The sequence below is a fragment of the Fundulus heteroclitus genome, chromosome 18 (assembly GCF_011125445.2).
Source record: "Fundulus heteroclitus isolate FHET01 chromosome 18, MU-UCD_Fhet_4.1, whole genome shotgun sequence".
NCBI classification, from domain to species: domain Eukaryota; kingdom Metazoa; phylum Chordata; class Actinopteri; order Cyprinodontiformes; family Fundulidae; genus Fundulus; species Fundulus heteroclitus.
The window spans coordinates 26,061,499-26,076,907 of NC_046378.1; the positions used below are offsets into that span (position 1 = coordinate 26,061,499).

Genomic DNA, 15,409 nt, shown 5'->3' on the forward strand with positions numbered 1-15,409 from the left:
TGTCATTTTTCCCAGACCCGCTGCTTACGCCAGGACGGATGTGTCCGCTGACAGGGAAGCAACGAAACTGTGGGTCAAAGCTCAAGATGATCAAAGGGAGCTTTCAGCCTTAGACATTTTCAGCCTACCAAGCGGTAACGTTCAGGACAAAGACAACAACAGCAGCAGCGTGGGAACATCAGGGCGACAGGAGGAGATGAGCTTACCTCCAGACGCAGCGGGTGAGCCAACTTTCAATTATGAGATCATCTCGTTTGTAATTCTCTCTCCTTCAATGATCCCTTGCCCGGGTCCGAGATATCCATTATGGCTTTGTATGACGGCTAATACTTTGTGCAACATTTGTCGTACGGTTTGATACTTTGCAGTCTAAAACTTTAGTAGACCCGAATTAAAAATCTAAAGAGACACATTCCTTTTGAGGATACATTTATACCAGAGGTGTCCAAACTTTTTGGCATGTGGGCCGAAATTCTGAAGCCAAAAGTACTCGAGGGCCAAAAAACGGATAATAGTAACGATAACAATAACCCAGAAATGATGTTGTGATTCTTTTACCTGCTTCACAAAATGTGATGATTTCAATTAAACAAACTATTCTGAGTTTCTGAAGGAAAAGGATGTTAAATCACTGTAGATCCAAAGCTAAAAACGGGTTTTGCACATTTGCTTTATTAAAAGATGGTCAAGCAGTTTGCTAATTATGTTAGACTCAACTGAAAATAAAAGAAACCTGAATTATTTTTGGACTCACAATATGAGAACTGGATTTGGGTCGGTATTTATTTAAAAACACTGTATTTAGCTAATTTTAATAAAAATTTCATGAAAAAAACCTTTAAATGCACAAAAATTTGCCTCTGAGTTAAAGTCCTCAGACAGATGTGGTCATATTTACTATGAAATTAAATAGAATGTAAAAACTGTGGTTATTTAAACATGAATATATTGTGTTGTACCAGATGTTTTCAGTTGTAAGATGAAAACCTGTCTGCATTAATTGTAGCCTAATAGAAATAAAATGTTTCCATCTCCATCAGCCAAATTTTTCCAGTTGACCAAATGCAGTTGGGGGGGCCACACAGAATCAGTCCAGGGGCCACAAATGGCCCCCAGGCCGTACTTTGGACAAGCCTGATTTATACTATATGAAAAAGCAACACAAGTTATCAAAACAGGATTTCCTCTATTAGGGAATAAGAACGATTCAAACCAGTAGAAATATAGAGTAGAAAGGTAATTTGTTGTCCCACAGTGGGGAAATCAATGTGTACGAGCACCAAAGTCAAAGGTAAATGGTGCATGCAGATATGCATAAAGCTAAAAAGTACAAAGATGTAAGTAGGGTGATTTAATAATGCCAGAAACACGTATGTGTACGTGTGGATAGGAATCACAATCGGACTATTGAATAAGAAAAACTGTTCATAGACAGCAGGAATGTAAATACTTTGGTCTGTTGGCAGACGTGATGGTTATAAAGTCTAACAACTGCAGGTAGGAAGGATCTGTGATAACGCTCCCAACAAACTACACCACCGAAGATGGCGGATGCCACCACAGAGTCAAAAAAGGGTCTTCACGAACGCACCCTGCTCTCCAAAAGCAAGGTGCCCCTTGATGGTTCTGCTGGTGACCACACACTCCTGTGTCCCCTGTCTGTGCTTTGAGTCATCCTCACCTGTGATGAGGCCAACTATGGCAGAGTCACCTGAGAACGTCTGAAGGTGGCAATCTGAGGATTAGATGGAGCAGTCTGCAGTTAATGGAACGGTGTAACTGTGATGAATATTTGGAAAGCTGATTTCAGTGTTGGTAGCCACACCCGGGCCTGACTACTGCCTAACCTGTCGTTTAAGTACAACCTGCCTGACTACACAGAGTGGGTCAAAAGATCTGAAAAAGTTTGACATAATTTCCTGAGCTACAGAAGTTGAAGATTAGATGAGGAATAGGGTCGTTAACAAATGTTGCTTGAAAACAATACAAAGTCATTTCTATGACTTTGGGTTTCCAGCACACCATTGAGAGATATGAAATAGAGCAGAACCCTTCCAGGAATGGCTAGCCAGCCAAAATTACTCCAAGAGAACACCAACAGCTTTTTCAGGAGATCATATAATAACCAAGAACAGAAACCAAAGCCCTGTAGACATCACTTCCCTCACTGCAAAAACGGATCTAAAAGTAAGTAAAATGTTCTTAGTGTATTTGTCCTTGATTTGAGCAGGTAAATAAGATTTTCTGCCAATGGAATGAGTATTTTGACCCCTAAAATAAGATAATTAGACATCCTGCACTTGAAATAAGATGACGGAGATGGATTGTTCATATTTCAAGTGCAAAAATCTTATTCCATTGGCAAATCATCTTATGTATCTGTTCAAATCAAGGACAAATACACTAATTTTAAGAAAATTTTACTTGTTTTTAGTTCTGTTTTTGCAGTGCTCAGTTATAGTCCATGTACTTCATTTAACCATATAGAGAAAGAGGCCGGGTGAAAATGGCCTCTTTGGAAAAGTTTCAAGGCAAAGGTTTGCTTAAAAATAACACAATGATCTGTCTCACATTTCTCTAAAAAGCACCTTGAACAAAAGCCAAGGGTCATATCTTGGGATCACCAATTTTCCCTAAGTACTGTTAGGCATTTCTTTTCATACCAAGTGGTTGTTTGGGTGAAATCCCACGGAGAAGCCTTTTCTGTCCTTCCATCACAAATAAAACACGTGGAGTTTGCTATATGTTGCCGGGCCTTAACTGAAGCTGTGTCTTTTGATCTCTGCTAAAATCGGGCATTTTAGCCACAAATATTCCTGAACTGGTATGAAATAAGGATCATTTCTGTGGGAAAGCTCCTTATGCCTGTGGTTTAGTATGGCGAAGGATCTACGATCTTGTTAGAGTGTAAGGCGTCATGAACCCTTTAAAATTCTTAATGGACTGTGCCAGTAATCCGAAAATGGGTCACCATTGGGTCTTTTAGCAGGTTAATGATACAAAACATGTGATACCCATAGAAATGGTACATTAGACACAGAATCAACCCTTCTATATCACAAGTCCCCAGATATACAGAAAAACATTATCTGAACATGCAAAGTTCTCCCCACTTAACGAATGTTATCAAACTAAAGTTGGATTTTAAAACAAACAGAAGTATCATTAACAGACATATGATGCTGTCAAAATGCTACTTTGTTCATTAAGCATAGATGACACCTTTTTGACAGACCCAGAGTATCACATGTCCTGTCACATTACATTGTTTCAGCTCAGAAGAATCCATCTTTGCAATCTACTGGGTTTCCTTAGATAGGAAACTTTTTGACCAATCTGTTTGATTTGATTGAGTTTGACTCTGTAAAGTGCCTTGAGATGACATGTGTCATGAATTGGCGCTATATAAATAAAATTGAATTGAATTGAATCTATTCTCGCCTTTCCTACTGCACATTTCAAAATAAATGCTGCTGAAAACTTCCAAACAGTTCTAATTCTAACCAAACGGTTCTAATTTTTCCAACAGGAAGTGTCAATAAGTTTAATTCATGATGATTTGCTATAAAAGATAAATCAGACTCCAGTTGTCCTCAGATGACATTCACTTTTCTATTATCTAAGGAATTTATGAGTAGACTATTACACAATGAATGGATTTATCATGGGCAGACAAGTCTGTATCACAGAATTGCTCCCCTCGTTAGTTCATTTGGATGAAAATTGATACCATGTGCTCTGGATCAAAGATGAAAAGGACAATCCAGGTCATTTAGACTTTGGTGATAGCAGCATTAGAGTCTAAAAGATGCAGAAACACATTTTTAGAGCAACATATGGTGCCTTCCGGGCACATTTTTACATGCATTTTTTAACAAGACGACGCAAACCCCCATTCAGCACAAATGGCAGACATGCATGCAGAGGAAGAGGATAGCATCCAGTCCTGAAATGTCCCTCTAACTGTGAACACATACGCTTGCCTTTTAGATGTACACATTTGCTTACGCAGAAATCACACCAAGCTGCATTAGTGAACAAAGAGCAGTTACAAACAAGATCACTGCAGATCAAGGCCAGGGAAAAAGGGTGGTTGACACTTTGAGATGTCGCTCTTTATGCAGTGGCTGATGAGCTGAACCACGTCTCATCTGTGTCAGTAAGGCAGACCTAAGACAAAGAAGGAGAACGAGCTCTCTAACGAGGACAAAAACAACCCTAAAACACACCAAGAAGAACAATGGAAAGGTTTTGATCAAAGCGTTTTCATGTGTTGGAACGCCTCAGTCAAAGCCCAGACCTACAGTAAATACATCGAGAATCTTGGGCAAGACATGAAAGTTGACGTTAACATACGTTCTGCAATCCAATCGGACTGAGCTGTTTTTATTTATTTTTTGTTGAAAGATGGATGGACAGACATTTAAGTCTCTAGATGTGTAAAGCTGGTAGCGACATACTCCAAATTACCTACAAAGCTGCTTCTACTCAGTATAAAGTGCTTTGTGTTACCCTATGACTCTAAAACCTAATAAAATACGTTGAATTTGTGGTTGTAACTTGACATTTGAAAAAGCTTTTAGGGTGCGATTACTCTAGGGTCTCGCAATGTTTCCATGTGAGCTGGTGACTGTTTATGACCATGCCAAATGTAATAAATTAAAACAAGCCACGTGTCAGGGAAACGATAGCAGCTTTTTTGAGTATTTATCTTCTTTGCTGCTTCCTTTTCCAGATCCAATCACTCCAACGTCATATGGTCTCCACTTCATTGACAAATCCAATCAGCAAACCCAGAAGTCTAATCAGATGAATGTCTTCAAACTGTCCACTCAGACGTCGAGCCCAACCGGTGAAGAGGACGACTCCATTGCAAAAGTGCTCGACTGGTTCAGTCGCAGCACCGACAGCAGCGATTGGCTGAACTCGGAAGACACTCCCAAGACCTGTAAGAGCTTCGATAAACATGTAGCTGTCGGCAAACCAAGGGAGGAAGAGTCGTTTGACAGAGACACTAGTGAAAGAAAGAGGGACAGATTTGAAACCAATAGGAGTCCCTTAAACAGAATCCCTAATGAAGATAACAGAACGGGAATTAAGGAGATGCTCGATACTCACGATCTGCATTCGCAAGACATTAGAGATGTTTGTGAAGAGGGCCAGCCAATTAAGATTTCTCATCTGAAATCATTCTGGGAGAAGAGCAACGCGGGCCCGAAGATACTTGTCGGCAAATCTGTGACGCCTGGTCACAAAGTTGCAAACCCTGCTCAGGTTTACACAGCTAAAGAATCTGATTTACACTTTGCTCCTGAGAAGTACCGTGGAAAGGAGATCTATGATGCGTACACCCCAGATTCCAGCGATGAAAGAGAGCAGCAGTCACCAAACAGCCTTAAAATAAAAACGGTAAACTGTATTTACTCGGAAGCACCCGAAGAATACAACGACTCAGCCCATTTTAAGCTGCCGTCCAATCCCCAAACTGCAAACAGAAGAGCTTTGGATGGAGAGGCTTCACGTTCAAACAGACCGAACCCATTAGAAGGCAGAGTTATGGATCAAGAGTTTGAGAATGATTCTGCAGTCCAACCAAAGCTTCAGCCAAACAGCCTTTCAGGATCTAAACACTCGTCACTGCAAGACCTTCTGTCCAAAAGTGCTCCCGCATCTCAGCCGAATGCTGACCTCCCAGACAGGATCGGCTTGGTCTCCGAAATGCTCAGTTTGTCCAGAACCAGCTCACATGTGGATGAGAACGAAGAGCAACTCACCATGAAAGCAAAGATTTACAGAGAATCGGTCGAAGACTCGAAGAGGCGAGACACAGAGGACAACAACTTGCACTCAGGCTCGTCTCCAAAAAGAAAAGATGATTCCGCCAACAAGGACAGGACCGGGAGCTCCCACGCAAACAGGCAGCCGTCACAACACCAAGACAGCACAGCGGAGAAGATAAAGCAGCTGAAGTCCTTCTGGGAGCAGGAGCTTAACAAGCCGGTGTTTTACACCGGCAAACCTAAAGCTCCTGGGGAGGGGAGGGTCAGTCGTGGAGTCAACCAGGCAAAACTCAATAAAAGATTCACAAAGTCCGAGTTCGACTTGAGATCAATTGGAAACTATTCAGGAAGCGACGAGGAAGGTGATAACAAGAATCACCAGAATTTTACGGTCCTACCGTTGAGTAACAGGTTAGATAAGGTGAATCCAAGTCTTGGAACCAGTCGTGCCCAGTTTAACTTCCTGCGGGACTTCTGGGACGAGGCTACCTCTGACTCCAGGATCTCGTTAACCTTGGACAAACCCAAAAGCCCCAAAAGGAAAGAGTCCCTCCTTCCCCACCTTTCATCCCAGGAGATAAAGTCCATAGACCCTGAGCTTTGTCAAGTAAATCCTGCTCTTGAGAAAACCAGAGGAGCTATCATAAAGTCGTTTCCTTCTCCTCAGACCCGCTCAAAGTCTCCACATGATAAACAGGTGGGATCTGGGCCAAAGTTACAGAGTGACACCAAAAGTAACTTGCCTAGTTACATACCAGCTGAGCAGGGGCAGCAGAAACATGCCAAACGGAGCACAAAGGACTTCAGTCGAGAAGACAGGTCCACAAAGCCACAAAGCGGTGTATCCAAAGAGATCCGATCTCCAAAAGGCAGAAAAGACAGCTTTAGCATCTCCAGCAGCCGTGGAAGTTCCCTGCGCCGTGCAACCAGCATGTTTGCCCTGAGTGCAGACGAAGAAAAAGCTCCGAACCGACTGAGAATGGACATAAGCCCAGTCCGGTCTCAGAGCAGAAAGCACAGACAGCTCGACCCAGAGTTTGTGATCCCTCGAGCGCGGGCTTTTGTTCCCACGGACTACCGCCACTACCTGGGAATGACGGACAATACCAGCGTTCACACCACGCTCGCACCGGCGCCAAACGACGAGGCCCCAGACGTCAAGTCCGGTTACAATCTTGATCTGAGCGGGCCGGTGAGGGCCAGCACGCCGGTGGGCTCAGAGGAGCGCCACGGCAGGAGGACAAACAAGACGAGCCAGCGGCCGGTGTGGGCGAACTACAGCAGCTCGGACACAGGCCCGGAGTCGTCTGTCAGCAGTACGTCAGAGACATGGTCCAACACGAGGAACAGCTCAAATCGTAAGCACTGACTTCCTTTTTCTCACTAAAATTTACTCTAAATAGCATCTGCCTTTACACAAATCCGAGCTTTGCTCTCCTTGGTCGTTAGGGTGGTAATACAATATAATGGATAGGTTTAGCTATGCAGTAAATGTCTCCTTTTTCTAGAAAAGCTTTCTGTCAAGACCGAAACCCCTTCCAGTGGATCCAGTGGTAATTAAGTGCTGCATGAAGGAGCTAAATAAAACTTGCTACTGCTTCAAAAACAGTAGAGGAGGGGCAAATAGGACACAACGATGATTAGATCAGCTGCCAAACTGCTCTGGGAAGACATTTAGCGCATACTGGCCAACTAAACTACGTTTCAACTGTGAGAAAACATTCCCCTTTTTAAAAGTGAATAACTTCTTTTTCTTAAAACTAGACAATAGTTAAACAGAGATTTACTTTCCTGTGTGGGAGCTGCATATCAGGAAACGATTTTAGCTATTTTTTTAACTGCATACAAAGGACGCTATCATGTTAATTTAAAGGTCTATAGTGCTAAAACATGATTGCTTTAACAAATGTAAAATGAGCCAAAACAGTAAAACAAAAATAAAAATTGTAAAACACATACCACGTAAAAAGGAAAATATATATGTTTTTAAAACTGCCACACCCTAACACAAAAAAGTAGCAAAAAAGTCAGGATTGAAGGTGAAAAGCGGAACCTAAATCAGAATCAGAATCAAGTTTAATCGGCAAGTATGTTTGCACTTACAAGGAATTTGACTTGGTATTGATGGTGCAGACAAAAAATAAGAATACAGTAAGATAAGAAGCAAAGGATATATACACGGAAGCTGTATACACTCTGTAACACTGTTAGATCGATCTAAATGACATTATTTTTGTATAAATGTTTAGCAGAAAACATCTTTAAACTACCTTCAGAGCTAAAGTAATACAAATAGCACTTCAGATAATGTGAGTGAGTCCATTCGGCTGCTCCCTTCTTCAGGTGTCGCCACACCCAGTCGATGCTACCTGCACACAGACAGCTGAGTTTTTCCCGATGCAACCAGGATTCAAACCCCAGTTCACTGTATTAAAGAGGAAAACTTAGCTTTAGCTTTAAATAATATTGCCAAAAAAACAAACATTTTATAAGTAAATTAAAATATCCCAACAAATATTGCTCTTAAACTTCAATAAACTAAAGTTCACTTCTGGTCTGTTTCTGCTTTCTTCAGTTGTAAAAATTTTATAGTTAAAAGTACTCAAATTTTTACAAGTTAAATTGAACAAATTCATTTTATGCTAAGATCTCACCTGAACTTTGAACACCAATGAGCCTCTTAATACGTTTTATCATGACTGCTGCCATCAGCTCAACTTGTGTTGTTTCGCCTCGTTTATTTCTATAACTGCTTCTCCCCAGCTGACATTTTAATACTGTCAAGGAGCAAGGCTTTATGTTAATTTTTGATTGTTTCTATATTTTCAGCTGATAAATGCAGTCATTCAATTACTCCTAACCAATTTCCGATTTGTTTGTCCGGCCACCAAACTCTGACATGTGAAGTTCTCATGGACAAAGCACACAAGTGACACTGATCACTGCAGACCTGGAACACAGCAAACAAGTTGCAGTGTTAGAGATTCTCTGATCCAATCTGACCATCCCCATCTTGTCTTTTACACAAAGCACAAAAATGATTAAAAATTTAACATTTTATTTCATGGACTTTTAAATAAACTACTGTTATACAGACGTGTTCAATTCTGAAGATGGATGGATGGACGGAAGAAAAAATAATCTATAGCAGTCAGAAATGACATTTACCAGACTTAAAACATCACTTATGTTTAATCAAAGACTTTTTGTGCGTGATATGCAGTTTTTCACACACCACCAGATCCAGCTGTATCCTTGATAACATGTCCGGGTTGGCTAACCTGTGTTCGCAAAGACAAATCTTTGTAAACACAGCACGTTCTTGTGGTCACCTCGTGTTTAGCTTGTAGGTTGGGCAGTGCCCCAGTCCTGACTAAATTTCACCTTTGTGTAATTCAAGAAGTTTAAATTGTTCTCAGGTTTTTAGAAAGCAGACTAAAATGGCTGTTTTTTTTTGTTCATAAATCAGATTATATACAGCTTTTCCTGGCAACACACTGAGTAAAACCAAAGTTTTATAAATCTAGACTAGACTTTTGATAATGCATCATTGTGCTGGGAAGTCATTGAAGTAATTTCCCCTTTTCTCTTTAGTTCAGAGTTTATGGACCTGGCTATCTAATAATCTGTTATTTCAATGCATCTGCTTAAATTCTGGCCCATTGGCCTAACATGAAAGGTGCCAAAATCTTCTTCTATAATGCAGGAGCGAATGATGAAGACGGGGAAAACCCAGTGAGGAAGGCGCTGCGGCGAGCAGAGGCACGGCCTAAAAATCTGGCTAAAAGCATGGAGGACATCACTGCGTCTGCAGCACCACGTGAGCATGCCTTCGGCCCAAAAGCGCTTTTATGTTTTGCATCTGTAGAGATACTTGGCACTACTGTCTGTTTTTCCCTCTGTGCTTGCAGGACAAGAAAGGAGAGCCGACCCAGCCGCTGATCTCAAGCGCAGCAGTGAAGGTAGACACAGACTCATTTCTCCTCAAGATCGATACTTGAGATTCGTATTGCTAAATTTACTAAAGACTCCCTTGAACTCCCAATTACTCCTCCACAGTTTCAGCCACCTCTTCGCCTTCCTCCTCCTCTTTTTCGGATCCGGACCACTTAAAGAAGATGAGCAAATCGGTTCCCTCGTTTTTACAGAAGGAGGTAAATCTTTCCCTGTCTCATTTAGTCCAGAGGGACAGACCCTGCACTGCATCCAGGTGCCCAGAGCTTCCCCCCCACCTCCCTGCTGTGTGTGTTTCAGGACCATGGCACTGACACTGACTCCTCTGAGCGCAGTAACCCTCTAGGAAGACTAACAGCAGGCAGCTCAGTGACTGTTCTGAGCAGCTCCTCTGGCATGACGTCTGTTTCCTCTGTACGTTCACACACTCCTGCATGAGAAGCTTGTGCATGAGCATCCTTAATGTGTAAATGCTGCTTTCACAAACGGTTTCTTGGCTTTCACTTTAAAACATGTTTTCCACTTCCTCAAAGTTTAAGAGTGATGTTGCCCCCTCCCCTTCCCCATTTACAGGTCATCCAGTCGATCTCATCCTGTATTTTATACCCTATTAATATCTCTGCTGTTCAAACCACTATATTAAAGCCTAACAGGAGGGTTTCGAGGGAGTATCAATATTGAAAATACATAAACAAGCTTCCCCAAAGCAGCTGTGCAATTGAACTTTTGTACAGTTTTAAAGCCAAAGCTGCACTTTTATTGTTCTCCTACGTCAGGGCTCTAATACCTGCAGCTCGGGAGCTAAATGTGTAAAGGTACTATGCTGAAGTTATTCTGTTGGGGGAACTTAAGTGTGTTCCTGGAAAACTACGGTGTGCCCTGAACACCCCGTTTCTCCATAAAGCATGGCGGTGTGCAGCACCATGGCACCTCAGTGCAGATCTCGCAATGAGGTTTGGCAACAGAATAGGATTAATACAATACTTTATCAAAAATAGTCACACTGCTAGAGCTGTTTCCCATTTTGTCATTTCACCTTTAACTTCATTAAATGTTATTTCTCTTAAGGTGTGAGGGACCAACACAGCATAATGCATAATTCATGATCAGAATCAAGCCGATACGAGGTTTTCAGCATCCCCAAGTCAATCCTTTTGAACAATTACTTTTTGCTGCAGGTAGAGCTACAAGTCTCAGATATGGTGCATTCCTCTGTGCAAAATAGCTCCAGGCCAGTCAGAATGAATTGAGCAGATCATTCTTCAACTCTTTCCAAAATTTCTCAATCATTTTAACACACGAATATACACTGAACAATTCTTTTCGAGCTGTGGCTGTATGATTTAGTCTCAAATCTTTTTGCAGCCTCTAACTGGTTTTCTTCCAGTATTGCAATGTATTTTTGCTCTACCCATGTTTCCATAAACCTCCACCGGTTTCCTAGCCTCGTGAGACCATCCTGATCTCGCGAGCTTTCAAGGTTTCACTCGCAGATCAGTCTGGCTACTCTCCGTTAAAGAAAATTTGGAGCCGTTCACCAAACGAACGTCCAATCAGCGTTGGCTTTGAGGCGGGTTGAGGTGTGACGCAACGGGAAGCGCGACAGTTCAGTCTAAAGAACATGGCGGCTTCAGCCGATGAAACTAGCGTTGGCGTGGCTATCGAGCAAGTTTTATCGTAATTACAGAATATTTCTTTGCTGAGCTAACGAGCCTTTACCTGCAGCAGCAAGAGTAGCTTGGCTTGTGGTTGTGTTTTCGTCGTCGCTCGTAACAGAGTGACGACGAATCTGATTGGTTTATTTGGCCCGTCTATCACCAACATAGGCCAATCAGCTAACCAGTATTTTCGCCCCTTCCCAAAATGACTTCAACGGAAGGTTTCCAGATGGATATGCTAAGCAAATCTATCTGGCGGAGTCAGGTAACCGGTTTCCTGCCTCTGCTAAAGGGAAGCGTCCCTACATCATGATGCTGCCGCCAACATGTTTTATGGTGGAAACAGGGTGTTTTCCATCGACACGCAGTTTTTTGCCTATAAGCCAAAAAGTTCAGTTTTTTCAACCATAGCATTCTTCCATAAAGGCCAGATTTTTGGTGTGAATAAACAATAGTTGTCCTATTGAGGGATATTTTTCCTTCCTTAGCTGGTGATCTCTGCAGCTCCTCCAGAGTCACCACGGTTCTTTTTGGCGCTTCTCTGAATAATGCTGTCAGTTTAGATAGCCCGCAACGTTTTTGTTGCTTTGCAGTCGTGTTGTTCTTCCATTTTCTGATGATGGATTGATCCGATCTCAATGAGGTGTTCAGGGGTTGAGAAGTTGTTTTATAACCCAGCTCTCCTTTAAAGTGGACTGCTTTATTACTGATCTGTCAGCTGTGTCATCTTAATTTCAGCGTCTTGATAAGGCTGTTCACTAATATTCACATATTGAAGTTTGTGGTTTTTCAAGGCATTGGGGTACAACACGTCCTTCTTTTTTTGGTCATTATGCCACAGGGTTGTTTCTTCTTCTTTTTAAAAAACAGGGAATATATAAAGTACATATATTCTTTCTCTCATTGGATGCTTGAAAGTTTCCTTTATTCTAAAACCTAAAATAAGAAATAAAATCATATTTTCTAACAACAAAACAAACACTTGATGGATAACGTCTTTCCAAAGAGTCATTTATGGTTATGGAGATATTTTTTTTTTAAAGAAAGAAAAATCCCAAACTGGCTGCTGAAATTTCTTAATACAGAAATGTTTTTAGTTAGAAAATTTCACAATGCCTAAATCTCAAGCTTCTCTTTATGCTGCAATGAGACATTACCAGCTTGTACTGCTTAGGTAAAGTGGCTTCAAGCTGTAAATTCATGAGCTACAACTGCATATGATCCTTGAAATAAAAAAAAACAAAACAAAAAACGATATAGCCACTGGACAAATTGACATTCTTTCTTCTTGACAGAACCTTTGTTCGCACAACTCAACCTAAAGTATTCACAACTTGGTAGTTACTTTTTCATTTTTGCATTCTCTTGTTTCTGTGCTCTCAGCTGAGTGGAAGCGTGATGACGATGTACAGCGGGGATTTTGTCGAGGTTCAGGGAACCATCCAGTTCTCCATCAACTACGTCCAAAAGCTCCGGGAGTTTCACATCTTTGTGGCCGAGTGCCGCGACCTGGCTGCTGTCGATCCGAAGAGGAATCGCTCTGATCCGTCAGTTCTAAGCTTGTTAATTCAATGGTTTTATTGGCTAGGCCTTAATATGCGGCCTACTAACAACTTCTAAACAATCTCAATATGTCAGGACAACAAAAACCTAAATTATTATGAAAATAGTTAAGAGTTAACAGAAACTTCACTGAATTATTTACTATGTTAAAATAATAGTTATATTTATCGACTGTCATTTCCTAAAGTGCAAAATGGTTAAAACTGTAAATTGAATCACGAGAAGTAAAAAGTTTAAAACTGTTTCTGATGTGCCTCAGTATGAAAGCTGTAATGATGTCCAGCAAATTAGAAATTAAAGTGTTGTGGAGAGTTATCATTATTTCACAAATGTAATTCAGGTCAGTGGCAATTATAAATCTCAATTGGAACCACATGTAGGGTTCCTCAAAGCTCCTTGGTTGGTCCTCTTTTATTCAATATCCACACGCTCTAGCTCACATTATGTCGTATTACAGCATCTCTTAATATAGCTATGCTGATGATACACAACTTTATATGTCTGGGTCAACACATGACCAGAATCCCTTATGGTCTCTAAGACAGTGGGTTCATATTATCAATAACTGGATAAATCCGGACATCTTTCTGCTCAGTAGAGAAAAAAAGAGAAGTCTTAGTTTTTGGTCTCAAAATTTCAACGTCAGATTTTAGAATATTATTTGTCTCTTTCTTGGTGTTTATGTAAAACACCAGCTTTTCTCATTTGGAATTAAAAAACAATTTTTTAATTGAAAAAAATAAAAAAATGAAACAAATGGGAGTTTAGATGTGACTTTCATATGATATTTGTAGGCAAACCTTTGAAATGAAGTCAATAAAAAATAACTTGCCAACATTTTGTTGATGAAATTTTATAGAAATACCATTCTGCTTCTAGTAAGTATTATTATTTTGTTGCTTGTCAAGGTATGTCAAAAGTTACCTGGTTCCTGACAAAGCAAATCTTGGGAAAAGGAAAACATCTGTAAAGAAAAAGACACTGAATCCGACTTTCAACGAGATCCTCAGAGTAAGGCCGTGGACTTGGACTCATAAGATCTTTCCCACAGTGTAATACTCCACAGAAAGCAAACAAAAGCAATCATTCTGTCTTTACAGTATCGTGTTCGCATGGAGTACCTCAGGACCCAGATGCTCATTCTTTCTGTTTGGCATCATGACACCTTTGGCAAAAACAGCTTCCTGGGGGAGGTAGATGTGGACCTCTCCAAGTGGGACTTTGACCACACCCAGATGAATTACTTAGCGCTAAAAGCTAGGGTAAAAATCAATACACACACACACACACACACAGAGTTACGCAAACATGTGCTACTTCTTTTCTCATCAAATAACAGAGGTTTGCCTTTTTGTTCGACCGGTACATTCAGTCCCATCTGCCTAACTAGGCTGCTGATATCACATGTTTCCTCTTTTTCAGGCGCTACCTCCGGTGGCACCGTTAAATGGGCGAGGAGAGATGAGACTGGCAGTACGCTACCTGCCCCAGATCACCCACAGTGAAGGTTTGCTCACGATCATCTGCTTTTTAAAACATTTTGTTATGAATATCATTTCTAAATTTGAAAAACCTTGAGGAAAATGTGCTGTTAAATAGGGCTGCAAGAAAAAGTGGGAAGGAAGTAGGATTTAAAATGACTTATTCTTTAATCTTCTTTCTACTAAATCAGCGGTGTCAAACATACGGCCCGCGGGCCGGTTCCGGCCCGCCAAACAATTTAGTCTGGCCCGTTGGCTAAATGCATTATCATTATTCAACTTTTTTTTTTTTTTTTAATCCAGTGTCCTGTCTGGCAATGTGGCAATAAGAATTGTTGTCTTAATGTCAAAAAGAGCTCATCAGATTTGACTTTCACAAGTGGAGCAGTACGGCTTTTGCCATAGTGCTCCGCTTGATTTATGAATCAAAATAGTTTTATTATGTTTTATTATGATTCATGCGGGGAATATCTCAAATGATATGGACACTACAATGGGAAAGTAGGAGAGGAAAGAAAGAACAAGAAGAAAACAAGAAAAGGTGAAAGAAAGAGGAGATAAAAGGAAGAGAATGATAAAACAATTATTGAAAAAAACATGTACTTAATTGAAAATCTGCAGTTCCTATATTGTCCACGAGGCGCTGTGTTTTAATCAGCAGATGGTAGCACTGAGCTTCAGATGTGGAAAATTGATTTTAAATAATTTCTTAATTTTTATCTGTTTGATGCATTTTGTTCCAAAAAATGTGAATAAATGTTTTTCAACATTGTACAATCACTGTGATCAGTTCTTATGCATAATGCACAAGTAAATGTTTAACTGAGTAAAAGTATTGTTGAAATTGCACATACTTTTCTTAAAAACTCTGAGGTAATTCATAATATATTGTGTAAAAGTGAAATTCATTTAATATAAAAATCAACAACAAGTTCACTTTTATTAGTTCTATTTAATCTTGCAATGAGTTTAC

The 15,409-nt window shown here is 40.6% G+C and overlaps 1 protein-coding gene across 3 annotated transcripts in view; it reads left to right on the forward strand.

The window, feature by feature from the left end:
• The window catches only part of sytl2b (synaptotagmin-like 2b), a 28,782-nt gene that overhangs the window by 8,905 nt on the left and 4,468 nt on the right, over positions 1-15,409 (forward strand). For 2 of the 3 annotated variants that reach the window (XM_036150064.1, XM_036150065.1), the window contains exons 7-16: positions 16-221; positions 4,736-7,138; positions 9,487-9,600; positions 9,692-9,742; positions 9,840-9,934; positions 10,035-10,148; positions 12,776-12,939; positions 13,864-13,966; positions 14,056-14,217; positions 14,378-14,462. In XM_036150064.1, the coding sequence (XP_036005957.1) occupies positions 16-221; positions 4,736-7,138; positions 9,487-9,600; positions 9,692-9,742; positions 9,840-9,934; positions 10,035-10,148; positions 12,776-12,939; positions 13,864-13,966; positions 14,056-14,217; positions 14,378-14,462 (3,497 nt within the window). The remainder of the gene's footprint in view (positions 1-15; positions 222-4,735; positions 7,139-9,486; positions 9,601-9,691; positions 9,743-9,839; positions 9,935-10,034; positions 10,149-12,775; positions 12,940-13,863; positions 13,967-14,055; positions 14,218-14,377; positions 14,463-15,409) is intronic. The other variant, XM_036150066.1, reaches the window with a different exon arrangement.